General features: G+C 44.9%; 1 protein-coding gene across 9 annotated transcripts in view; it reads right to left on the reverse strand.

The window, feature by feature from the left end:
• LOC115102304 (ankyrin repeat and SAM domain-containing protein 1A-like) overlaps positions 1-26994 on the reverse strand; it is a 119938-nt gene that overhangs the window by 17941 nt on the left and 75003 nt on the right. For all 9 annotated transcript variants that reach the window (XM_065005427.1, XM_065005424.1, XM_065005426.1 and 6 more), the window contains 3 exons: positions 26440-26954; positions 12910-12979; positions 2150-2265 (listed from right to left, as the gene is read on the reverse strand). In XM_065005427.1, the coding sequence (XP_064861499.1) occupies positions 2150-2265; positions 12910-12979; positions 26440-26954 (701 nt within the window). The remainder of the gene's footprint in view (positions 1-2149; positions 2266-12909; positions 12980-26439; positions 26955-26994) is intronic.

Below are 26994 nucleotides of genomic sequence, written 5' to 3' on the forward strand. Positions count from 1 at the left end.
CCCTCTACGTAGGGAAGGACACATTCAGCACCTGTGACTGCATCCCTTCACCAACACTCTGCTAAAAACCGGTAGGTAATGCATCATGTCCTCTCTAGGTAGGGAAGGACACATTCAGCACCTGTGACTGCATCCCTTCACCAACACTCTGCTAAAAACGGTAGGTAATGCATCATGTCCCCTCTACGTAGGGAAGGACACATTCAGCACCTGTGACTGTAGATATTTTAAGGGGGAAGCACGGACACACTCACACCACACTCATCTGAGAGTGAAATTAATGTTTCAGGGAGGTGTGTGTGAGTGTGTGTGAGTGTGTGTGTGTGTGAGTGTGTACATGTTTTCCTACCTTATCAGGACCACAATGTTTTGACAAGTCACCAGAATGTCTGGACATGGTAGGAAAACAACAAGTCTGGACATTTTTCCATGTGCCCAAATTTGTTCAAATGGTATTTTAGACTTACGGGTTAGGTTTAAGGTTCGGTTCATGGGTTAGGGGATATAGGATTTTAAACGGGAATCCATTTGACTCGCCCAAAAAATCCTGAAAATACACAAAAACAAAAGCTGTGTGTGTGTGTAGGTACAGCGGTAAGCCTTGGTGAGATGGGACAACACTGCCCACTAATTTACACCTTGCAGCCCACTCCCCTGCCAGGCCAGCTGGGACCTCCATCCTCCCCTGCATCAATACCCCCTGAAAACAACAACGCAGCACATTGGGGGCTGGATAACCCCCGTCGGCCCGGCAACACCAGCCCGACGGTTATTGAGATAGTTATATTACGGTGAGGCAGCAGCTGGTACTCAGGCAGCCAATTGATTGCGAGTGAATGAATTTGAGACCGTGCCGGGAATTGGCTGAGCAGCTGTAAGGTGAGAGTGTGGTCGGAGGTAAATGGTGATCCCAACAGCAATAATGACATCAAACACATAACTGCTGACAGCAGGGTGATAACACTGGTCATGTAAAACCTGGGCATAGGCTGAATAGATTTGGTGTGCACTGTGCAGCTTTCTGTTCCGTTAACACAGAGCCTAGTTAGCTCTCGTGTTAACCCTTTCCACACGCCCCCAATACCCCTTCCCCCATGTGTCCCCCCCGCCCCCATGTTGCTCCCCCGCCCCCCCCCTCGAGCCTGACTGCTCCATCTGCGGCGCTGTGACATGTTCTTGACTGCGGCTCTTTCTTTTTATCGTGGCAGAGTCCTTGAAAATATTTGACAGTAATTTATTCAAGGCATTCGTGACTGACTGTCAGCGTGTGCGTTTGATAGAAAGGGAGCCTAGGGAGTTCACTGGTCTTTTCATCTTTAAAGGCTTTGGTTTAATTGCGTTTACAGAGGTATTTAGAGCCGCTGGCCCAGTAAACAGGAACATCACATTATTGGGATGTGATGCCAATGCCCTCTGTCACCACCAGTCGGGTGAACATCATCTAATCAGACAGCCACTGAGTGGAGGGGCCCCAATAAATCTAATCAACATCCAGCCTGTTATAGGCATCAAACCAACCAACTGGTACAGTCCTGTCAGGAGGGCTAAAGGCCTACCTTTCTGAGATGAATGTTGTTGATGTCATCGAAGCAGGTCATTTAATGTACAGGGCAAATTGGATGGAATGTTCGCTACATAAACAAACACAATTTTTCAAATATTTTAAAAGAAAAGCTTCATCATCATGCAATTCAGGCATAACCTTTGTGATTGAACAAAAGGCAATATTTCAAAAAGCTTGTATGTGAATGACATATCTGAAAAAGACATCACACACGGACGGACAGGACCCCTTGAGGACCTGGGTCTTAATGCAGAGAGGAGAATCACAAAGGTGTGATTGAATGAAAGGAGGAGGCAGGAATCTCAGGGGGGTTTAAGTAAATTGGAATTTACAGGGAAAGCTAATGGGATCTGCTAAGGCTAACGGATGGCTGCAACGATATTTGATTAATACCCACTGAAGGAGGAGAAGGAGAAGACTGATTCTCTGACTATGAAAGTAGGTAGGCAGGTAGAACAAAATAAAAGAGAATTACAGAAGATGAATGACAGTGATACAGAGAGAGAGAGAGAGAGAGAGAGAGCGAGAGAGAGCGAGAGAGAGCGAGAGAGAGAGAGAGAGAAGGGATGTGTACTAGTAACTCACCATGTAGTGCAGGTCGTCGAAGCCGTTGAGCAGCAGCTTGCTCTCGTACTGCGGCAGCCCCACGTGCTCCAGCCAGTCTCCCACGGGCTGGTCCAGCAGCCGACCAGCTGCCCCACCTGCAGACAGAGGGAAGCGCTTGAGCAGGGAAAAGCCGTTGAGCCGGTAGCAGCGGCACTCTGACGACGACACATGGCACTGCCACATCATCCTGGGCCAGCAGAGCCGAGCGCACCAGCACCAAGAGGGCAGGGGAGACAGCTTGGCGATGGCACCACAGTGGGCATGCGTTGGCTCCCGCACAGCAGCGGGGGCCAAACCAATGACTTAGGATCGGGTTTAATAACAAACCCCTGGGTCTCAGGAGCTGAGTTGGGTGTCGAGGGGGTTTGGGGTCCCCTCTGCTGGTTAACAGTATGAGTCCTGTGTCCAGACTGCTGCGTTCACCAGCTCAAACCCACTCAAAAACAGGTGTAGATTGAACAGAGTCGAGAACAGCCACACATGTAACATTGTTCTGCTTAGAACGACAACCATAGACAAAATGCTCCATATCCACAAAACAAATTGCATTAATACTCCAAGATGAGTTAACTTAAAACAGGAAACAGGCTATTCTGTCTAAAGTTGCAAGCATGCAGATTCATCTTCCTGCTAATTTGCTCTAGTTGTTAATGACGGAGAGTGTCTCTGAAACGAGAGAGAAGCGTATCAGAAGTACGGCGATTGGTTCCGGCCCAGTGAGAAGTCCTTTAGTACTGAGATGGGTGATTAAAACAGTGCATGCCATAGCCCATCCCTGTTTCTCCACACTCCTCCTCACATTCAGCAGATCAAACACGCACGGTCACGCACAAGGCAGGAATCTCCCACCTGGATCACATGACGTGTGAATCAGGAAACCCAGCGTGGCAGAGAGGAGCGACAGGTACTAACAGAAAACCAGAGAATGACGATAAATGAGCTTGAGATGACTATGATAAATCAAATCAGGTCTACCAGCTATGCTTGGTATTAACTCCAGGCCTCCTTGTGGATCCTGAAACAGGGAATGCACTATGCTGTGATGAGCAAAGGTTGAGCTGGTGCTTTGACTCTGGACCTGTGAACAATTTAAATCTAATACATTAAGTAGTTCATTCTGATAAAAGCTCAACTCAATGCATGAACCTTTGCGTTAATCCTAATCGTTTAGAATGCTACGGTCAGAAGCTTTCGTGACTTGTGATCCACATGACTAATTTAAGGCAAAGCTGAATATTAAAACATCCCGGCTAAAATAATCTGTCCCCAGTGCAGCCATCTGCCATCGCCTCTTACACAGTTTGTCTAGTATCATTCAAATGAACTGCAAATCATTTAAATATTTAAATAGGAGCACTTGAGATGCAATGCTTTTTCTGTGCCTCAATGAGGCACTAAGATATATCAAACTCATCAATACAAAGACATCAAATCCTAACACAGACTAATACAAAAACAATCTATATAACAATCAATATGGTTTGGGACCCTGTTTAAACACAATGACTTGCCAGAGTCCACACAGAGTTCTGCACCTGTCCTTCCACACAGCACACAAACAAACAGCCAGCACACGTCCAAGTAGGAACAAATCTAGCAAGTCTCCAAAGTCTTATACTTCATCCAGCTTTTTAAACCAGTTTCAAGTCTCCAGGCTACACTGCTCTTCATGCACACAGTGTCATTCACCAGCTCCCTCCTTTAAAACAGCAGCTCCTTGTGTTAAAACACAAGGTGTTCAGGCAAACGAACGGTCCACACACAATCCTAGAGATGCTCGGGGTGGCGTCCTTCCATTGTCCTGACTGTTCACTGTACTTCTGCCTGCGATTCCTCTCCTCTCCCTCACGCTTTCTTTTGCTCGCTCTCACTCCCCGCCTCACTCGCGCTTCCCCATTACTCCCTCCCTTCTCTCCCACCCTTTCCCTCTGATACACTGCAGGGCTGCTGTTCATGGTCTGTGAGCTGCTGCCATTCCAAGCACCTACATGGACCCCTGTTCCTCACTACATCCACTGTTGCTCCCTGCTCTTCTGATCTCAATCCTTTTAGTTTGTTTTCATACTCTGGAAACCTCTCCATCTGTCCTTGCTAAGAAACTCATCAGCTAGCAGGAAATGAAGGACAAGGGCACTGGGACCGGTATTACAGGGACCAGCACCCCCTGCTAGTTACCACCACCCCTGTGAAGAAAGAGGAACACACAGGGCTCGAGCAGAGGAGAGAGAGACAACAGTACAGTGCCTCTTCACGTGGTGAGCATAAAAAATATCCTTTCTCAAATAAGTATTTCCTGCTGCAGGTCCCATGATGATCTCCTGACAGCAGTGGCCAGGCTTCTTGTGTCTCTCTGTGTTTCATAATGTTCCTTCAATTCGTAAGAGGCTGAATGTATCTCACCGGAGAAAGCAAATCGAGCGAGCAAGACGGAGCCCCTCTGCCTCTGTAGCCCAAGTCCATCTATCTGATGCTGTCTGGTCACATTGTTGCCACCCATAACATTGAATGCAAGGGAAGCCAGCAAGCATTTGGCCTCCCTTGATATTGTTTTTAAATAAATAATAGCCAATCAGCATTGAGTTAAACTGAGTGAGCGCAACTGTGAATGGTCCTGGTGCACCAACAACAACAAAAGTGTTGAAAAATTGTTGCATCTTGTTGTCCTCTGGTGGCTAGCTACCTAGCTAAAATCAATTTCCAAAATTAGCCCTGGATGGAGATTTGGATTTGGACTTGTGTTTTACTTTATTCTCCATACCGGCCAACCATAAATTCATACATTGTCACCTGGCCTGAGAGGATGGAAGTTCAATATGTAGTTAGATGTAGAAGGTTAATGTTAACTAGCTGGCCTGGAACAATGTTGCCCATGAAAGGAAGTTTAGCTAGCGAGCAAGCATTTTAGCCATGTAGCCTAGGACAACAAAAACTAAAAAAGTGTGTACTGTATGAGATTCATAGACCCTTTCATCAACATGAAAGAGAGGAGGATGTCATTGGCGTTTCTCTACAAGTAGGGTGAGCCACATGTATATACATGCACACACATCACACAAATCAGTACCATGGACAGCCACATAATTCGCTAACTTTGATTGGACTAAATAGTTTTTGGTATCTTTTCGTTTTCACTGTATTAAACTAAGCATAGGTGATTTGATGATGTTGAAATAAATTAAAATATGGTTCTAAATCAATGGTTGTTTAGTAAACAGGGCTCCCGAGTGGCGCAGCAAGAGGCATCACTACAGTCCCTTGTTCGAATCCAGGCTGTATCACATCCGGCCGTTATTGGGAGTCCCATAGGGCGGTGCACAATTGGCCCAGCGTCGTCCGGGTTTGGCCGGTGTAGGCCGTCATTGGGAGTCCCATAGGGCGGCGCACAATTGGCCCAGCGTCGTCCGGGTTTGGCCGGTGTAGGCCGTCATTGGGAGTCCCATAGGGCGGCGCACAATTGGCCCAGCGTCGTCCGGGTTTGGCCGGTGTAGGCCGTCATTGGGAGTCCCATAGGGTGGAACACAATTGTCCCAGCGTCGTCCGGGTTTGGCCGGTGTAGGCCGTCATTGGGAGTCCCATAGGGTGGAACACAATTGGCCCAGCGTCGTCCGGGTTTAGCCGGTGTAGGCCGTCATTGGGAGTCCCATAGGGTGGAACACAATTGGCCCAGGGTCGTCCGGGTTTGGCCGGTGTAGGCCGTCATTGGGAGTCCCATAGGGTGGAACACAATTGGCCCAGCGTCGTCCGGGTTTGGCCGGTGTAGGCAGTCATTGGGAGTCCCATAGGGTGGAACACAATTGGCCCAGCGTCGTCCGGGTTTGGCCGGTGTAGGCCGTCATTGGGAGTCCCATAGGGCGGCGCACAATTTGCCCAGCGTCGTCCGGGTTTGGCCGGTGTAGGCCGTTATTGGGAGTCCCATAGGGTGGACCACAATTGGCCCAGCGTCGTCCGGGTTTGGCCGGTGTAGGCCGTCATTGGGAGTCCCATAGGGTGGAACACAATTGGCCCAGCGTCGTCCGGGTTTGGCCGGTGTAGGCCGTCATTGGGAGTCCCATAGGGTGGAACACAATTGGCCCAGCGTCGTCCGGGTTTGGCCGGTGTAGGCCGTCATTGGGAGTCCCATAGGGTGGAACACAATTGGCCCAGCGTCGTCCGGGTTTGGCCGGTGTAGGCCGTCATTGGGAGTCCCATAGGGTGGAACACAATTGGCCCAGCGTCGTCCGGGTTTGGCCGGTGTAGGCCGTCATTGGGAGTCCCATAGGGTGGAACACAATTGGCCCAGCGTCGTCCGGGTTTGGCCGGTGTAGGCCGTCATTGGGAGTCCCATAGGGTGGAACACAATTGGCCCAGCGTCGTCCGGGTTTGGCCGGTGTAGGGTTTGGCCGGTGTAGGCCGTCATTGTAAATAAGAATATGTTCTTAACTGGCTTGAATTGTTAAATAAAAGGCTCATTATTATTATTATTATTATTAAATAGTCCAAAAATGTCAGAAACACTTACTTACATGACCTACAGCATGGTCAAGCAACTGTTTGTTACATTTCAAATGCTTTGAATTTATGAGGGATCCCTATTAGCCAAGGCAGCAGCAACTCTTCCTGGGGCCCAAACACATAAAACAAAAGATAAAACAGTACATTATAAAACATTATTACACCACTACACCATTATTACATCATCTATAATACAAAATGTGTGTGTAGAATGTGTGTGCGTATGTGTGTCTTTTTCTGTGTGTGTCTCTTCAGTTCCTGCTGTTTCATAATATATATATATATATATATACAAATCTGATTCTACTGCTTGCATCAGTTACCTGATGTTGAATAGAGTTCCATGTAGTCATGGTTCTAGTACTGTGCGGCAGGTAGCCTAGTGGTTAGAGTGTTGGGCCAGTAACTGAAAGGTTGCTGGATCGAATCCCCAAGCTGACAAGGTACAAATCTATCGTTCTGCCCCTGAACAGCTAACCCACTGTTCCCCTGTAGGTCGTCATTGTTAATAAGAATTTGTCCTTAACAGACTTGCGTAGTTAGGTAAAGGTAAAAAAAATTTTTTTAAAAGGAAGTCTGTTCTTGACTTGGGGATTGTGAAGAGACGTCTTGTGGGGCCATGCATGGGTGTCTGAGCTGTGTGCTAGTAGTTTAAATTAGAGGTCAACCGATTATGAGTTTTCAACACTGATACCGATTAGTGTAGGACCAAAAAAAGCCAATACCGATATATATATTTGAAATAATGACAATTACAACAATACTGAACTTACATAAATAAAATAAATTTAGACTCAAATAAATATTGAAACATGCTCAATTTGGTTTAAATAATGCAAAAACACAGTGTCTGAGAAGTAAAAGTGCAATATGTGCCATGTAAAAAAGCTAAGCTATACTCAGAACAGATGAAAGCTGGTGGTTCAATATTCCCAGTTCTTCAATATTCCCAGTAAAGAAATATTAGGTTGAAGTTATTATAGGAATTATGACACGTCGACTATTTCTCTCTATACCATTTGTATTTCATATACCTTTGACTATTGGATGTTCTAATAGGCAGTTTAGTATTGCCATCCTAATCTCAGGGGTTGATAGGCTTGAAGTCATAAACAGTGCTGTGATCAAGCATTGCTAAGAGCTGCAGGCAAATGCAGTAAAGTTTAAATAAATGCTTACGAGCCTGCAGCTGCCTACCGTCGCTCAGTCAGACTTCTCTATCAAATATCAAATCATAGACTTAATTATAATATAATAAACACAGAAATACGAGCCTTTGGTCATTAATATGGTCAAATCCGGAAACTATCATTCCGAAAACAAAACGTTTATTCTTTCAGTGAAATACCGTTCCGTATTTTATCGAACTGTTGGCAACCCCAAGTCTAAATATTGCTGTTACATTGCACAACCTTCAATGTTATGTCATAATTATGTAAAATTCTGGCAAATTAGTTTGCAACGAGCCAGGCGGCCCAAATTGTTGCATATACCCTGACTCTGCGTGCAGTGAACGCAAGAGAAGTGACACAATTTCCCTAGTAATATTGCCTGCGAACATTAATTTATTTAAACTAAATATGCAGGTTTAAAAATATATACTTCTGTGTATTAATTTTAAGAAAGGCATTGATGCTTATGGTTAGGTACATTCGTGCAACAATTGTGCTTTTTGTCGCAAATGCGCCTTTGTTAAATCATCACCCGTTTGGCGAAGTTGACGTAGGCTGTGATTCAATGATAAATTAACAGGCACCGCATTGATTATATGCAACGCAGGACAAGCTAGTTAACCTAGTAATATCATAAACTGTTGACTAGAGATTATGTGAAGATTGATTGTTTTTTTTATAAGTTTAATGCTAGCTTGCAACTTACCTTGGTTCCTTACTGCACTCGTATAACAGGTAGTCAGCCTGCCACGCAGTTTCCTTGTGGAAGGCAATGTAATCGGCCATAATCAACGTCCAAAAATGACGATTACAGATTGTTATGCAAACTTGAAATCTTCCCAAATTAATCGGTCAACCTCTAGTTTAAATAGACAGCTTCTTACAAAAATAAGTAGTGATGAAGTCAATCTCTTCTCCACTTTGAGCCATGAGAAATCTACATGCATATTATTAATGTTAGCTCTCTGTGTACATTTAAGGGCCAGCCGTGCTGCCCTGTTCTGAGCCAACTGTAATTTTCCTAAATCCCTCTGTGGCACCTGACCACACGACTGAACAGTAGTCCAGGTGTGACAAAACTAGAGCCTGTAGGACCTGCCTTGTTGATAGTGTTGCTAAAAAGGCAGAGCAGTGCTTTTATTATGGACAGACTTCTCTCCATCTCAGCTACTGTTGTATCAATATGTTTTGACCATGACAGTGTACAATCCAGGGTTACTCCAAGCAGTTTAGTCACCTCAACTCGCTCAATTGACACATTATTCATTACAATATTTAGTTGAGGTTTAGGGTTTAGTGAATGATTTGTCCCAAATACAATGCTTTTAGTTTTTGAAATGTTTAGGACTAACTTATTACTTGCCACCCATTTTGAAACTAACTGCAGCTCTTTGTTAAGTGTTGCAGTCATTTCAGTCGCTGTAGTAGCTGACGTGTATAGTGTTGAGTGTTATAGTCATTTCAGTCACTGTAGTAGCTGACGTGTATAGTGTTGAGTGTTATAGTCATTTCAGTCGCTGTAGTAGCTGACGTGTATAGTGTTGTGTTGCAGTCATTTCAGTCGCTGTAGTAGCTGACGTGTATAGTGTATAGTGTTGCAGTCATTTCAGTCGCTGTACTAGCTGACGTGTATAGTGTTGTCATCCGCATACATAGACACACTGGCTTTACTCAATGCCAGTGGCATGTCGCTAGTAAAGATTGAAGAAAGTAAGTGGACTAGACAGCTTCCCTGGGGAATTCCTGATTCTACCTGGATTAATGTGGACTTCACTAGACAGAGGTTGCTCTCAGTTTTTGTGATGAAACAATGACGTAGTTTAATGTATTCTGCAACTGTGTCTTCTTATTGTTTCAGATTATATATATATTACGGTGGCAAGTTATATGAACTAGCGGGTTATAGAGCAAACAACACAATTCTCACAACACATCGGTTGTAATATGGCTTTTTCCCCCTGGCTTGGTTTCCCCAGTGATTTTACCTCAGCACCGTTACTGTTCATTGAGATAGTGCTGGGGGAGTGGGAGCCATAGAGAACACCAGTTTCAGGTCTAGCTGGTGGTTAAGATGCTGTAGTTGATGTAGACTAATTCAGAGGCAGGTTAACAACCCAAACAACCACATAAGGAGCAGGCCAGGGTAATAACAACAGCTGCAGTGGGCTTGCCTAATTCCTGCAAGTCTGCAAGGGAACATGAGCTCATCCCCTAACATACATGCCTGTTCATATTTTAACAGCTCACTTCAAAGCAGACCACAACAAACAAGCAAAAAACTGCCAGAATGCAATAACGAGATGGCCAACGGTTTTCTTTTTTTTCTTCTCATTGGAATATAGCCGTTGGCTTAAGAGTCTGGGTTAGGCTAGTTCATCTTCCTTCTGTGACTTTAAGGGAGAAGCATATTGTAGAGAAGAAAATGGGAGGATGGGGGAGGAGGCTGACAGGGATGGAGGACATGGTTCTGGTTCAATACCACAGTCCCATGGTCCCCGAGTGACCATCCATCAGACCTAAAGGACAGGCCAGCTTCATGCTATAGGAGTGCTGCAGACGGTATTGCAGGCTAACATGTGTGGTATACATTATTCACTGCAGTAGTCACTGCAATTTACAGTAATACACCTGGTCCCTTCCTAGTTTAGCCATTTTGTCCTACAGCCACAAAGGAAACATGGGCAAAACCAGCAGAAGTGGCGTACCAATCTGGGTCAGAAAAGTGTCTGAATAGACAGCCTATAAACCAAGGCCAGCCTCAGTGTGAGCCAAACGGATCCATGTCTTTACAGTAAACCTTCTGCTTAGGCTACGTAGAACACACTGGGAATTGTTGAAGGTCATTTCTGACAATGGTCGATTCAACTCAACTATTGATCTACATTCAAAATAAAGCCATGTCCTTCACTGGCACTAAAGTAATCTCTTGTGACCGACCCACTTGTATAATAGGTCCCTCTTATGTGCTATTCAAAGAGCCAGCTGCCCACCCGGATGGTACCTTTGTGTCTCTGGCTCAGTCATCACTAACATCACTCCATTCATCACTTTCCACACGCTCTCTATACCGCCAGTGTGGCTATCATTATTCAGGTATGTACTGTATCTTTCAATAGCCGGCTCAGTTCCCCGGCCTTAAGCCATTCGCATGGATCAAATGACTGGTCTCCAGGGACCATTACAAAGCCCAAATAGTATACACATGAAGTGGTGGTGGTGACTTCCCTAACAGAATGACTAGACACACACGCACACACACACACAAATAGGATTCCATGGCGTGAACAACAAAGCCAGCACTTTATTATTACACTTTATTAAGACTAATGGATGTGGCTTTGAAGAAAACAGAAAGCCATGAAATGGAACAAACTAAAAAAATCACAAGGTACTTGTTGAATCATCTGGGTCAAAACAGCCAATTGGGTAATGAAGAGTTGTAATCATAAAGCATCAGGGACACAGGGTTGGATTCACAGAGCACATCATTCTAACTGGGATGGATTGTAATTACACAAGAGGATAAAAGGGAGATCAAATCTAGAGGAGAGAAACTAATTTATTTCTTTATATATATATATATATATATATATATATATATATATATATATATATATATATACACCCACCATCTTTCTAATGTCAAGCTGGACATCAGAAAGATTGGTTTTGGGAGTCTTAAGGAGAATGAGTTGTCATGTTTATGTAAAGTATGTAAATGTGTGCAAAATACACCCCTTCAAATTAGTTGAGTCAGCTATTTCAGCCACACCCGTTGCTGACAGGTGTATATAATCGAGCACACAGCCATGCAATCTCCATAGACACACATTGTCAGTAAAATGGCCTTACTGAAGAGCTCAGTGACTTTCAACTTGGCACCATCATAGGATGCTACCTTTCCAACAAGTCAGTTTGTCAAATGTATGCACTGCTAGAGCTACCCTGGTCAATTGTAAGTGATGTTATTGTGAAGTGGAAACATCTAGGAGCAACAACGGCTCAGTCGCAAAGTGGTTGGCCACAGAAGCACAGAGAACGGGACCGCCGAGTGCTGAAGCGCGTAGCTCGTGAAAATCGCCTGTCCTTGGTTGCAACACTCACTACCGAGTTCCAAACTGCCCCTGGAAGCAACGTCAGCACAAGAACTGTTCGCCGGGAGCTTCATGAAATGGGTATCTATGGCTAAGTGTCGGCCGGAGTGGTGTAAAGCTCGCCGCCTTTGGACTCTTGAGCAGTGGAAACACGTTCTCTAGAGTGATGAATCAAGCTTCACCATCTGGCAGTCCAACGGTTGAATCTGGGTTTAGCAGATGCCAGGAGAATAACTGTAAAGTTTGGTGGAGGAGGAGGAATAATGGTTTGGGACTATTTTTCTTGGTTGGTCCTAGGCCCCTTAGTTCCAGTGAAGGGAAGTCTTAACACTACAGTATACAATGACATTCTAGACGATTCTGTGCTTCCAACTTTGTGGCAACAGTTTGTGGAAGGACCTTTCCTGTTTCAGCATAACAATGTCCCCATGCACAAAGTGAGGTCCATACACAAATTGTTTGTCGAGATCGGTGTGGAAGAACTTGACTGGCCTGCACAGAGCACTGACCTCAACCCCATCGAATACCTTTGGGATAAATTGGAGCGCCAATTACGAGCCAGGCCTAATCTCCCAACATCAGTACCCAACCTCACTAATGCTCTTGTGGATGAATGGAAGCAAGTCCACGCAGCAATGTTCCAACATCTAGTGGAAAGACTTACCAGAAGAGTGGAAGGTGTAATAGCAGCAAAGGGGGGACCAACACCATATTAATGCCAATGATTTTTGAATGAGATGCTTGATGAACAGGTAGGTGTCCACATACTTTTAGTCATGTAGTGTATATTAGAATAGGCTTACTTGAAAATCCAGTTTTCAATAACAGAGCAGGGAATTTAAGTATGGATGTTCTTAAATAAAAGTGACAGGGGAAATTTGACCTGTACCATCTTCACTAAGTGGAATAAGTGGATGAATTGCATATGCTGTTATAATATCTTTAGTCATGTAAAATGCTTAGGGTGAGGGACTCATCTTACCTGGGGTAGAGTACTGCTGGTCTCTAGAGAAATCAATGCCTGCTCCAATCAACGTCATGATCTTCTCAATCTGAGGAGGGGAACAGAGTAGAGTGTCAGAGGAAAAGACAAGATGGCTGCCACACCTCTCACCACCAAGGGGACAAGAGTTACCCCCATGCATTGAACCCCAACACCGCAGTACAGTAGCCCCCAATGAAACCTTATCAAAGCAGAACTTGGCTATCATGACTTCACATAAACACTGAACACTTTTAAGATAATGGTAGACAAATAATGTACAATCTTGCTGGCCAGACTGAGGCCTGGGGGCTGTGTGAAGAGTATTGGCTAACCAATATTAGCAAGAATTGATACAAAATGACTATGTGAACATCATGTTACAGCTGTATTTTTAGAGGGACAAAATGTCAAGTCTTTGCAGCCTGCAGTCAAAACAATGTAACAATGTAGCTAGGCTTAATATTACAGCATTCTAGTAATTAGTGGCAAACTGAATCAGACGTCAGCGGGACAGAAACCACATTTTACTGGAGAAAAGGAACTGGAGTTGCATCTTAAAGACGATGTTGGTTTTATTTCTCTACGTCTGGGACCTTTGGGTTTCCTGCTGTCTGCTTTGTAAATGTACAATAGTGCACAATATGACCACCACCAGGCGATACATGCAAACCCAAGAGAGACTTGCTATGGATTATACCACAACTGAGCATGCCTCTGACACACACAGTACACACCTTCCCCATCTCATGCGTCGTCCCCCTATACTACAGCGATGATACACGGGTACACAGATGATTCACCCATGCACATGAAAGCAAACCCACACACCCCCACGCAGACACCCCCAGAGCCATCTCTTCGACACCCATTCAGCAGCACAGCGAAGAAACAGCAGCAGTGGACCGTACAACAGGGAGATTACACCTGTCACACACACCACAGACCACTGTCACAGCCCGCCCTCCTCCAGGCCCGGCCCTGGGATTTGGGGACAGAGGAGGACCAACAAAGACTGCTGTCAGAGCTGTCAGCCATACACTTTCATCTCCACCATACAGGATAGTATGTGCTCTGTCATGAGAGACAGGCCCCTTTTTCATAGTTTGGAACGGATGGTTATATCACGACCGACACTTCATTTTATCAGTGATCTGCGATCACTTTCAATGAGAGAAGTCATTTCACACAGGACTCATTTTATGGTTTTGATGTGAAAATCCTTGTGTTTGATGATGCGGTCAAATATCAACAGTTCTTTTGCACAGTAGTAAAGAAAAAGGCAAAAACTTTAAAAGCAATGGAATTTAGTTGCCTAAAGCACTTTATGGTTTATGGAAGAGCCTTCTCTATTATTTTTAGACTGCATCCATGTGAGAGGTCAGATAACGGTTCTGATCCCTCCCCTCTCAGAGATCACGTCAGCATATGGTCTGATCCCTCCCCTCTCTCTGAGATCACGTCAGCATATGGTCTGATCCCCCCCCTCTCTGAGATCACGTCAGCATATTGTCTGATCCCTCCCCTCTCTCTGAGATCACGTCAGCATATGGTCTGATCCCTCCCCTCTCTCTGAGATCACGTCAGCATATGGTCTGATCCCCCCCTCTCTGAGATCACGTCAGCATATTGTCTGATCCCCCTCTCTCTGAGATCACGTCAGCATATGGTCTGATCCCTCCCCTCTCTCTGAGATCACGTCAGCATATGGTCTGATCCCCCCCCTCTCAGAGATCACGTCAGCATATTGTCTGATCCCCCTCTCAGAGATCACGTCAGCATATTGTCTGATCCCCCTCTCTCAGAGATCACGTCAGCATATTGTCTGATCCCCCCTCTCAGAGATCACGTCAGCATATTGTCTGATCCCCCCCTCTCTCAGAGATCACGTCAGCATATTGTCTGATTTCACCTCTGGTTGAGACTTCATGCTGCCTAGAGGTACAAAATGACCATCTACTGATCTCTACCACTACAGTAGACTAATTGAAATAAGAGGGGGGAGTTATCCCAAATTATACACATTAGACCGGTATAATGGACGTTGATTATGCTTTTCCCCAGTTTGTACAAAGGTGATTGTCAGCTTCTCTGGTCAAAGCACAAAGAACCAGCCTGGCCTCTTATGTAACGTTAAAGTGGAAGAGGAGAGTGATGCATTAGCCCCACAGGAGAAGACTACCTTGGAAATCATTTTAATTGGATACATTGGCCAGTTTTGACACTTGAGGCCATACATTATTCCCAGCAAAAAGATAAGGGTGGAAATTAGTGTTGAGAGTGATTACTGTTCAATCATCATGGGAAGATGTAGCTAACAACGATGGGCGCAATAAAACAAGGTGAATGCGAAATGTCTAGCAACAGAGCGCAAGTATACTTTGAGGAATCCCACTCACGAGGTTGCTTGCCTTGCATACAAAGCAGCGAACAGACTACAGGTTAGACTGATGAGTTACAAGAGTATCCCCAAAAAGGTTCTTCCCAAAAAGAAAAGTCCTATTCACCTCCATCATAAAGAAGAAGAAGGCCCCACTAACAGGAAGAGAAGAGGACCAGAAGATGTATGAAGGACGTGCACTCTTACACTTTCAAAGGACTGAGATCTCAGAAGAGGTCGTGTGGGAGGCATCTGCTGAGAGAGTGTCAGGTTCTTTTCATTTTCACATATTCATTTTTATCCACAAATCATTTTGGGCCCCAGCAGTGCAAAATGTGTGAAACCAGACCAGTCTCCCGATATGAACAACCCTAAAAATGGAAAACATAAAACAAAAATCCCATATGGCCTTAAGCAAAGGTCCTCATTGAAAAGAACATCCTGCATTAAAAACTGAACTTGCAATTGTGAGAGTACTTTGTTGACGAGCGATGCCCAGCTGTTTAAGGTCTTAATGCATATTAGGTCATTACAGCATCAAAACCATTTGGTAAACAATGAACTGGCATCATGCAGCCATCCTGCTAATCATATAAAGAGCCGTAGTGTGTGGGCGCTATTACTCTTCTGAACTCATCTTTTCCATTATTCCTTTTCAAAGTTAATCCCGATTACCTGCATGGAAGACACTGCATTTTCACTTCAATGCAGTGTGAAAGATAGAAGTGACTTTGATCCCTTTCTCTCTCATCTCCATCTCCCAATTCTAATACCCTACACTGAGGAGCAACACAGTCCATACAGAACAATAACCAGCCTCACCGTCACCCTAGACACACTCACAAACCTCTCCATGCAGCGCCATCCGAGATGGCTCTCTTTTTACACTCCAGGTGTCAAAAAAACAACAATACTGCAGCTAAAGGCTCTGCTGACAAATACAAATGTGAATAGCTTAACAATCATGAACAGAAACACAAGCGGCAGCTTGGGACTTTTTATGACTCAGTCAGGTGATCTGAAAGAGCGGGGACTAAACTTCCCATCATCATCTGCTGCGTCTCCATAGCTGGCCACCTCCATACTGGCACTCCTCTCTGTGTGCTCACTAAGGGTGAGGCAGATGCATGCTCAACAGAAGGGGGACAAGAGGGGGTAGCCTGTGTGTGTGGGGGGGGTTCACTGAGCTTTTTTGATCCCCCTCTGTTCTCTCTGCCCCTCCCTCCTCATGAAGTCGTCCGCTCCGTGGCGCCGGCATTGATATCTTCACAATGTACACAGCATGGAACGACAGGCCCCTCCTCCCATTGTATATCGCCATGCTGATGGGGAACCAATCTCTGCAGATAGATCGGCCATGTATGTGTTTATGAATGTGAATCCAATGAACCATCTTGACACTCATGGACGGTGATGTTTCTTTTCAAAACAGGACAGGGTTATTATATAGAACTCACTCGGGATAGAGGAGTGCTGGTAATGAGAAATAAATACAAATAATGACAACAATGAACTTGAACAACAGAAGTAATAACCATAATAACCATGCTGGATAAAAGACAGGAAAGGCTCATAAGGACATTAACATTGTTGTAGGCTATTATTCAAAAGGACACACTGTATTTTCCAAATATCTATTTATAGCTACCGCAAAATGTATTTTCTCACTCGTGTTTATAACAAACATTGTCCAGGATCTCTTTGGCTTGACTGTAAAATGTCTTCCCTTCCAGCCCTTACATTGTAATTAACAGGAGAGATTGATAAAATCACCCTGTGGAGGAAGGCTGTAAAGTGGATACACAAAACTCTAACTGTGGCCTGCCCAGATAAAGATGAGAGGACTGTGGCTTCATTAAGGGCTCCGGGCTCTGTGTTTGCCTGAGAATAAAACCTTGGAAGTGTCATCAGTTCCTAGTAATGACCAGTGTTGGACAATAGACCCCAGCACCCTCCGTCTCTGTCTGAGTGGCTGTTCTGTACACTGGTAATCTGTCTAGGAGCTGTGGCTCTCAGGGGAAAGTGCTGGACTAATGTCATGCTACACCCTCGGCTCTTACGGAGGAATCTGCAATCTATCTCCTCTCTTCAGCCGCGGGACATCACCCCGACACCCCTCTCCAGCATGAGGCCCCCGAGGTGCAAATAGCAGTGATTGGTGATATCACACAGATGTAGACACACCAAGCTGAGCTCCTAAAACACACACACACAAATAAGTGTGTGCACTGTGCTAACACCACTCCAGTCACCCAAGTCATAGACTGTTCTCTCTGCTAGAGCACGGCACGTGGTACCAGAGCTCCAAGTCTAGGACCAAAAGGCTCCTCAACAGCTTCTACCCCCAAGACATAAGACTAATGAACAATTCATAAAAATCACAACCAGACAATTTACATTGACACCCCCACCCCCTCTTGCACACTGCTGCTACTCGCTGTTTGTTTGTTACCTATGCATAGACACTTCGCCCCCACCTACATGTACAGATTACCTCAACTAGCCTGTACCCCTGCACACTGACTCAGTACCGGTGCCCCCTGTATATAACCTCGTTATTGTTATTGTGTTACTTATATTATTACTTTTTATTTCAGTCTACTTGGTAAATATTTTCTTCTTGAACTGCACTGTTGGTTAAAGAGCTTGTAAGTAAGCATTACACGGTAAAGTCTACACTTGTTGTATTCGGCGCATGTGGCAAATAAAGTTTGATTTGATTCAACCTGGGGATTTCGGTTCCCTCAATCCAAAAAAGAAATTATATATGGTAAAGAGGGGAATACCTGGTCCACTTTAGAGGCTGCAGGCCTTGACAGGCAGGTCTAATATACTGTGAAAGGTTGAGTGATTACATCCTGATCGGAGGATATAACAGCCTTCTGGTTCCTCAGTGTAGAGCTTATTTTTTTTACAAATATTTTAACTTTATTTAACTAGGCAAGTCAGTTAAGAACAAATTCTTATTTTCAATGACGGCCTAGGAACAGTGGGTTAACTGCCTGTTCAGGGGCAGAACGACAGATTTGTACCTTGTCAACTCGGGGATTTGAACTTGCAACCTTCCGGTTACTAGTCCAACGCTCTAACCACTAGGCTACCCTACACATGACCAAGACGGCTTCTCACTGGGACAGATACTCATGGCGAAACACAGCACAGACTAGAGAGTTAATATCGGAGAAGAAGAACGAGAGCTGCAGCGCAGTGTGGGGTTTTACAGATTGAATCCATACATAGACCTAGAGAGTCTCCCATTGTGAGGGGCTCTAGTCTCTATGAGCAGCATCTGCCTGATAGAATGACCACATGGGTCACAGGTCAGCACAGTGTTAAAGGTCAACAGCTAAGGAGGAAGGGGGTTTGCTACCAGGTGGGAAGGGGGTTGGTCAGAGTGATGCAAAGAAAAAAATGGAGAAAGAGAGAAGAGGGAGAGAGAGAGAGAGCAGAGACCAATCAGAGAGCCTGAACACAAAGACTACCCCCTCTAGACTACATTGATGCATGCACAGCAGCTATCAGCAGTCCCCAGAACACTTGATATATCATGGTAGAACCGTTCATTCCAATGTCAAATCAAAATCAAATTCAAGTTTATTGGTCGCGTTCACAGACTTGCAGATGCAGCGAAATGTTTGCGTTTCTGGCACCAACAGTGCAGTAATGTCAAACTTGGCTAAGAGCTAGAAAATGGCACCATCTTGCCATCAATGACTTGCAAACTTCATATTAATGTCTTCCACTATCTCTGAAGTAGAGGTATTCACAGATCCATCTGTACACGAATCACCGAGAACCGATCCGGGACCCGAGTAGGTCCGGATCCATTGTTCTAAATATTGTCACGTGTCTTTGTCGGATCTGTTTTGATTGTCATTGGTCTCGGGTATGTGTAATTTTAACTTACTTGTCTGGAAGGACCCATATAGATCCGAACGTGACTGCTGCAGTAAAGAGAGACATTTTATCATGTATGCTGCTGATTTTTGCTTTTGTTAGCCAATCATAAGTCATCAAAGCAGCAATAGGCTACAGTCATAGAGCCTCCGTGTGGGCCAAAAGTTGGGAGATATCTAATCAATGGAAGATGGAATTAAAAGTTAAAAAGGGAAGGATAGACTACAACAACCCAGAGTCGACAGGTAGGCTGCTACATTATATTCTGAACGGAGTTGATGTATCTCACCAGGAGAAGCTTAACTAGCTTCTCCTGGTTTGATGCAGTCAAGATGGGTGGGTAGCACATAATCATAGCTGGGTGATTTATCATCCACTATGGCAGCTATTAGTCTACTATGGCGCGAGTCGGCTTGGTTGGTTGATGTCTCTGCCTCCCTCCCGTTCTCCGTGTCACTCGCACACACTCCCGATAGCCGACACAAACAGCATGGCTCCTGCTAGAGCGTCACCTCTCTCTACCTCCATTCCCTGGCGCTTTATCAGCTCCGGTTAATAAACTAGCTCAAAACATGTTCTTTTCTGCTGCTTCCCTCACTCGGATCGGAGAGGACAAGGTCTGGATCCGGATGGGAAAGCATATTGGGTCCGGATGGGAAAGCCCCATGTCCATTTCAGAACGGATCCAACTTTTTGGCCCCGTGATGGCCTCTACTCTGAAGCTCAAATCTGCACAACAGAATGGAATCCAACTACAGAGGGCAACTCCCAAACATGGTCCAAACTCTTTAAAACAAGAGAAAGAGGAGAATGAGCGTCCTCTCTATCCCCCAGCCACTCAGCAAAGAGTTGGAGTCCGTTAAATATCTTCGGAGGATTGTCTGTTCTATAGCCTACATCTATAGTAGTGATGGGGGAAAGAAAATCTATAGTTACATATCGGGATATTATTTTTGACAATATATCGTATCAGCTCGACAATATCGCAATATTATTTTGCACGAGATGTACCCGCAACAAAACTCTAGTACTTATTTTTTAAATTTGTTTTCAGCATTTTTATTTCCATGACTGATCTAAACTTTCCTCATCACTCTCTTGTCCATTCCAGCAGACATATGGTGAGCAATATGTTAGTGTACAGAGTCCCCCGCTGGCCACCCCCGGTGTTGACACACCATATAGAGTTGGGTTTGATCTGAGCAGCATGAGGGATTCAACGCTCTTATCATCCAGGGTCTCCAACGCTCTCATCTCAGGCACACAGAGAGTCTGTGAAAAGAGCTTAACCATCACTAAACAACCAGAGTTTTACATTCAACATGCCAACAGATGCAGAACAATATCTTAGCAACATGGATATAATCCCAAAACACAGCCTGTGGAGTTTAAAATGCCACAGAAAATAAACCTTTAAAGTTCTCGTTTGCTTTTCCCATTTTATACTCCAATTTCAAGTAAATGAAATGCAAAAGCAAATATTTATCTGTAAACTAGGCCTATCCTTAAGGGGGCAATCAGCATTTGCTACATCCATTTTTAGACGTATAAATTAATTATATATACCCATTGATTCTTGAAGAATATAACTTATGAGCTTCATGAGCTTAGTTCAACTGTCACACTCCATGAGAACCCAAAATATAAGTAAATGTAAACAAACACCAATCTTTTTGATATTATGGATGGGTCAATCCTTGCATCCAGGAATTTCTATGAATTTGAGAGTGATCACACTTCTCCAGCCCCATCACTCAGCTTTTTACTGAAACAGTGGTGGGGAGGCAATTTGTTTTTGTTATAACTGCTGATTGGCCCTTTAAAGAAAGATCTACACAACACAATTTATCAACCCTATTAATGGCAGGTAAATGAAAAGAGGTATGAGCTGCGCTGTGTAAATCAGATAATTGATACTCACAAAGGCTGGCTTCATAGTGGTTATTGGATCCGTGGTGAGCGGGACAGAAAACGAAGCAAAAGTGAAGTGGGCTGTTAGATGACTGCCCTCTTCTCTAGCGTGTCAATACGTCTCTCTCTCGCTTCTCTTTCTCTCTCCCCTCCCATCTGTGGGTCTACTCTAACCGGCCCACACAATGTGCCCCCTGGATTGTCATGTTCAATCTGATCCCAAGACCGAGACAAACCTGCATTAGCATGCGCCTTAAACACAAGCACACACACCCACCCACCCTGACACACACACACACACACGCACACCCTGACACACACAGCATAACAGATACACACACCCTTAAATGCAGGCACGTAGGCCAAGACCTCATGCAAGTCAAATCTCCTTGTCTCCTCGCATATAGAGGCAGGCTATAGTTTTGTGTGTGTGTGTGTGTGTGTGTGTGTGTGTGAGAGAGAAAGAGAAGAGGGTGTAAGAAAAGGAAGAGTTAGCAGACCCAGACACACAAAGAAATAGCTTTTTTGGTGTCCTGGGACCCCTTGCCCACACGCTGTCACACAGCTCAGTAGAGTGTTCCAGAGCAGCCAGCCGTGACCAGCAAGATGGCCGCCTGCACCCGTTAGCCGGGCTGCTTCTCTCATTCGCACAGCAACAGAGAGAGAGACAGGAGAGGGAAGGAAACAGCAATAGAGAAAAGGGGAAGAAAAAGTGCCCTACTTTCAGAGGATAGGCCATTCACAGACTTTCAGAGGATAGGCCATAAACAAAAGGGCAGGGAAACTTCTAAAACAACCAACCTTTGTTAGATTGCCTGCCTGCTGCTTTCATTTGCAATGCATTTTCCATGAATGGTGTGGTGCAATGTACTTTCCTGACTGATGTTTTCTTGAAAGGAGAAACATATGAGAGAGAGGCACAGTCTGTGTGCTTCAGTTCAGATCTCTGGGAATCAGAGCTAATTAATATTAACCCAGCTCCTCTGGGACTACAATAGGTTGAAGAGTACTGCAGGATTTTTAATATTCTTCTCTTTCAATCACCTTTTTCATCTCGGGACACACTTTCAAAGAAAACTGTAGAATAGATGATGTGTCAGGTGTACTGAAACCCAGGGCAACCCTTCCTGGGTGACAGAGAACCGCAGCCCTAGTAATAGTCCACCCACTCCTAGTGAAAGAAAAATGGATGAACTATTCAATAGACTTAAAAAGTCAATGAATAATCATGATGACGAGGACATCAAAAATGCAACAAAAAAAATGAATATTTTCTTGCCACATAAAATAACTTGCATAGGCTACATGCTAATCCGTGTGATACGTTGAAAGGCAGCACTGGGCTGTTATCTTGAACACTGCAGCTCAGAGCTTCTGCATTATGTGGTTGAGCAAAACTGTCAACAGTGTGGCAGCTCTTCGGGTTGCTACACCACAAAGAGAGATCCTATCTGACCAGCTGACAGTCTGCAGGCTGAGGGGGTGACAGAGAGTGTGACAGGGAGCCTGTGCATACACAAGCAAGAAGGAAATGATGGGTGTTGCCTGCCTGGGACACGTCAGGTTCTGTAGGAACTAAGATCTTCAACATGAAAAGTGTCTAAGACAGATATCCAAAGACGCCACTACTTAAAAGGTGGTACAATAACTCAAAGACAGATCAGGGCATTCAATAGCCCAGAGAACCTAAACGAGGTGTCCTCCCACCCAGCAGTGGTGGGAAAAGTACCCAATTGTCGTATGAGTAAAAGTAAATATACTTAAGTATCAAAAGTAAAAGTACAAATCATTTCACATTCCTTATATTAAGCAAACCAAACAGGACCTCTCTCTTTTCCCCCTTTCTTTTTACAGATAGCCAGGGGCACACTCCAGCACTCAGACATCGTTTACAAACTAAGCATGTGTTTAGTGAGTCTGCAAGATCAGAGGCAGTACTGATGACCAGGGATGTTCTCTTGATAAGTGTGTGAATTAGACCATTTTCATGTAATGCTAAGCATTCAAAATGTAATGAGTACTTTTGGGTGCCATGGAAAATATATGTAAAAAAAATTTTTTTTTAAAAAAAGGAAACATTTTCTTTCGGAATGTAGTGAAGTAAAAGTTGTAAAAAATATAAACAGTAAAGTACAGTTACCCCAAAAACCTCCTTAAGTAGTACTTTAAAGTATTTACTTAAGTACATAACACCCCTGCCACCCAGGTTTAATATGACTTCATTCACAGCCTGCCTCTAGGAAAGGCCACGTGATGTCTCCCAGCTCCACGCCTATGAGGTGAGTTGCTAATCAAACGGTTGGTAATTACAGCGTAGTGTCTGATCCCTCGCCTGTCTCACTCATAATTATATTATCAGGAGGCTATACAGTAGTCTCATATTGATGAAACCTTCAGCCGGGGAATTAACGACTCAAGCAGCAAGCTGTTTCAGTCTGGTGACCATTACCCACTTGGGCCTGACAGCTCTACACTAGAGGAAGAAGAACCTTAGTGATCGTCGTAATACAGCCTGCTGGAGGTGACTGGAATGACAGAACACTTTGAGCTAATGGGAAAAAGTTCATTCCGCGCATCTTCTGATGGACGGTTAACTTTGAGAGAGCACGCAAGTCTTGTTATTCAACTGAAGTAACTCGATATCGGAAAACGACGCATCTACTTGGAAGGTGAACTCTGAATGACCTTGACGACGGTTGTGAAGCGGACCGTTCAGAGCAAACATTTCAACAGTTGCTTCATGAAAGTAGGGTTTACGTAATCATTTCTTACAGTGGCCTTGTCTTACAGCCGTGCAAACAGAATTTTATGAGTGGGGTCATCATTCAAAAGTCTGTTCTCTTCAGGTCATTTTCACCCTCCACTCTGTCAGAGTAAAATAGTCTTTCTAGATGAGGGCTATTAAATAGGTGAGTATGTTGAGGAGAGGTGTCACTGGCTCAGATAAACAGGGTTTTGAGATAATGATCTGTGGTTCAGTTCCCTGAGTGGTGGTGTGTCACACTCACTGACTGCCCCCCCCCCAATTCCTCTCTACAGCTGTCGGCTATAATACTGGGGCGGAGTCGGAGTCAACCCTATTCCCTAGGCCTATATAAAGCCCTGGCCAAAAGTAGTGCACGATATATAGGGAATAAGGTGCCATTATGGATAGAGCTTTCGCCAAGCTGTTGTTATCATTCCCCTCAGTTGAGATGGAGGCGGGACACAAAAAAGTTCTACTTGGGGTCGATTATCAATTATTTTGGATGATGGAACAAAAACAATTCTCTCCTGCTCCGCCACCTCTCCTGGTGAGTTCAGGAAAAGGGGTCCTCTATACTGAACAAAAATATAAAAACGCAACATGGAACAATTTCAACGATTTTACTGAGTTACAGTTCATATCAAGGAAATCAGTCAATTGAAATAAATTAATTAGGCCCTACTCTATGGATTTCCCATTACTGGGCAGGGGCGCAGCCATGGGAGGCCCACCCACATGGGAGACTGTCCCACCCTTTGGGGAGAAAGGCCAGGCCAATCAGAATTAGTTTTCCTCCACAAAAGGGATTTATTACAGACATAATACTACTCAGTTCCATTCGCTGTTCGGGTGGCTGGTCTCAGACGATCCCGCAGGCGAGGAAGCCAGATTTGGAGGTACTGCTCTGGCGTGGTTACACATGGTCTGCAGTTGTGAGGCTGGTTGGACGTACTGCCAAATTCACTAAAACGACGTTGGAGGCGGCTTATGGTAGAGAAATGAACAAATTATCTGGCAACAGCTCTGGTGGATATTCCTGCTTTCAGCATGCCAATTGCACACTTCCTCAAAACTGTGGCATTGTGTTGTGTGACAAAACTGCACATCTTAGAGTGACCTTTTATTGTCCCCAACACAAGGTTCACCTGTGTAATGAGCATGCCGTTTAATCAGCTTCTTGATATGCAACCCCTGTTAGGTGTACGGATTATCTTGGCAAAGGAGAAATGCTCACTAACAGCAATGTAAACAAATTTGTGCACGAAATAAGAGAAAAATATGCTTTTTTGTGCATATGGAACATTTCCAGGATCTTTTTATTCAGCTCATGAAACATGGGACAAACACATTACATGTTGTGTTTATATTTGTGTTCATTATAGAAGTCTACTGCTGTGCAGGACACTCAAGGTCGGGGGCACACAGGCAGGCTCTGCACCGGCCACCTGCATACTAACCACAGAAAAGATGAGCCAAGATATCGACCCCACCTCTAGAGTTGTGTAAAGGAACACCAACTGACCGCAGAGCAACGTGATCTGGTCACTGTGTAGAGGCTGCTACTTGAGCCCCTGGCTTACTCTCTCTGCCTGGCATCACAGATGCATCATGGCATGATTCTACCACAGACAGAACAGGGGAATAGAGTCATGTGGAACTGTAACATTGACAGTTTGCAGACAATGGATTTAAATAGTGAATCATTAAATAGAGGGAAGTGTAAGGTGGATTCAACGATCCATGCAGATTGCATCTCAAAATGACATAATGGTGCAGTTACATGCATTTACAATTAGTTGCGGATAACAATTATTGTCAAAGGCTCTATTTTAGAATACTGAATGGAAAGAGTGTGTGTGTATTCCAGGCAGCTCTATAAACAGTGTGTCCATTTCCAGGGGAACTCAGGTTAGGTTGGAGTGTAACGCCATGGCAACCCGAGGAGCCGGGGTCAGTCCTGAATGGAGGAAAGAGCTGCAGCTCAATGGCCCTCTCCTCCTCTCACTTTCCAACCTTTTGTCTAGGCCCATCTCTATCCTGTTACTTTTTCCGCTCTTCCTCACTTTATATCCGCATCTTTTCGTCACTTCTAATCGCTCTCTTTCTCTCCCCGGCTCTTTATTCTTCATTATCTGCCCCTCTGACAGGCTATTTCAGTTCTGAATGGCTGGATATATAAAATCAAGAAAATGATCTTCTCACCGACAGGATGACTTACTGCAGTGATAGACCGGGTTGGGTTCCTATTCCAGCAGGGTTATTATGCAGTTCTCAGGCAGAAAATGGCAGCTATGAATGATTTCATGAAGGAGAGCTAACTTGGCTAAAGAGAGGGATTTGTGTGGATATCACTCATGCATGCCTAATGTTCCTGACGGTAGCAGCTAAATACAGCATAACCCCTCCAACTCTGTCTGGAAACTCCATGATGAGATCAGAGTCACTTCAGACACTATGGTATAGAATTCCCCCTGGATTCCTGGCCTATAGTGCTGGTGGGCTCGAGTTCTTTCTATGGTAGAGGGCATGTAACTGTATCAACAGCAATAGCCATATAATAACATCTAACAAACTGACAGTGAGGCTGAGCTCTTACCTCGTCCCATTCAGAGGCGAACGAGGGCGACTTCTCCAGCCTCTTTTTGGCTGCGCTGCAGTTCGAGACGGACTCACTGCGGCTGCCCAGCCCTCCCTCCTCCTCGCTAGGCGGCGACACCAGCAGGTCTGAGTCCGACTTGGAAAAGCTGCGAGCCAGCTTCAAATCCCCAGGGGGGCGCATCCTGCCAGCAGGCACAGCCCCAGACCCCATGTCCCGGTCTCTGTCCCTGGGCTCCCCCTTGGACACGGTGGCATAGATAGCTTTGGGGTCACAGTCTGTCAGGACGGCAGACATGTCGATTGGATTGTTTGGAAGAGGCGGAGCTTCTGTTGCTTTGGCGGGTGCTGTTGGAGCTGGCGCCGGCTGTTGGCCTTGGCTGGACTGTGTCAGTACTCCACCTGGCAGGCTGCTGCTGGACTCCTCCCGACAGTCAAAGACGGGCGAGGATCCGTGCAGGAGGCCTGTGAACACTTCAGGTACTGCGACCAGGTCCTGGCCGAGCAAGGAGTTATCTAGAGAGTAGAGAGGAGAGAAAGAGTTAGGTGGAGACTA

The sequence above is a fragment of the Oncorhynchus nerka genome, linkage group LG20, assembly GCF_034236695.1.
Source record: "Oncorhynchus nerka isolate Pitt River linkage group LG20, Oner_Uvic_2.0, whole genome shotgun sequence".
In the NCBI taxonomy this organism is placed as follows: domain Eukaryota; kingdom Metazoa; phylum Chordata; class Actinopteri; order Salmoniformes; family Salmonidae; genus Oncorhynchus; species Oncorhynchus nerka.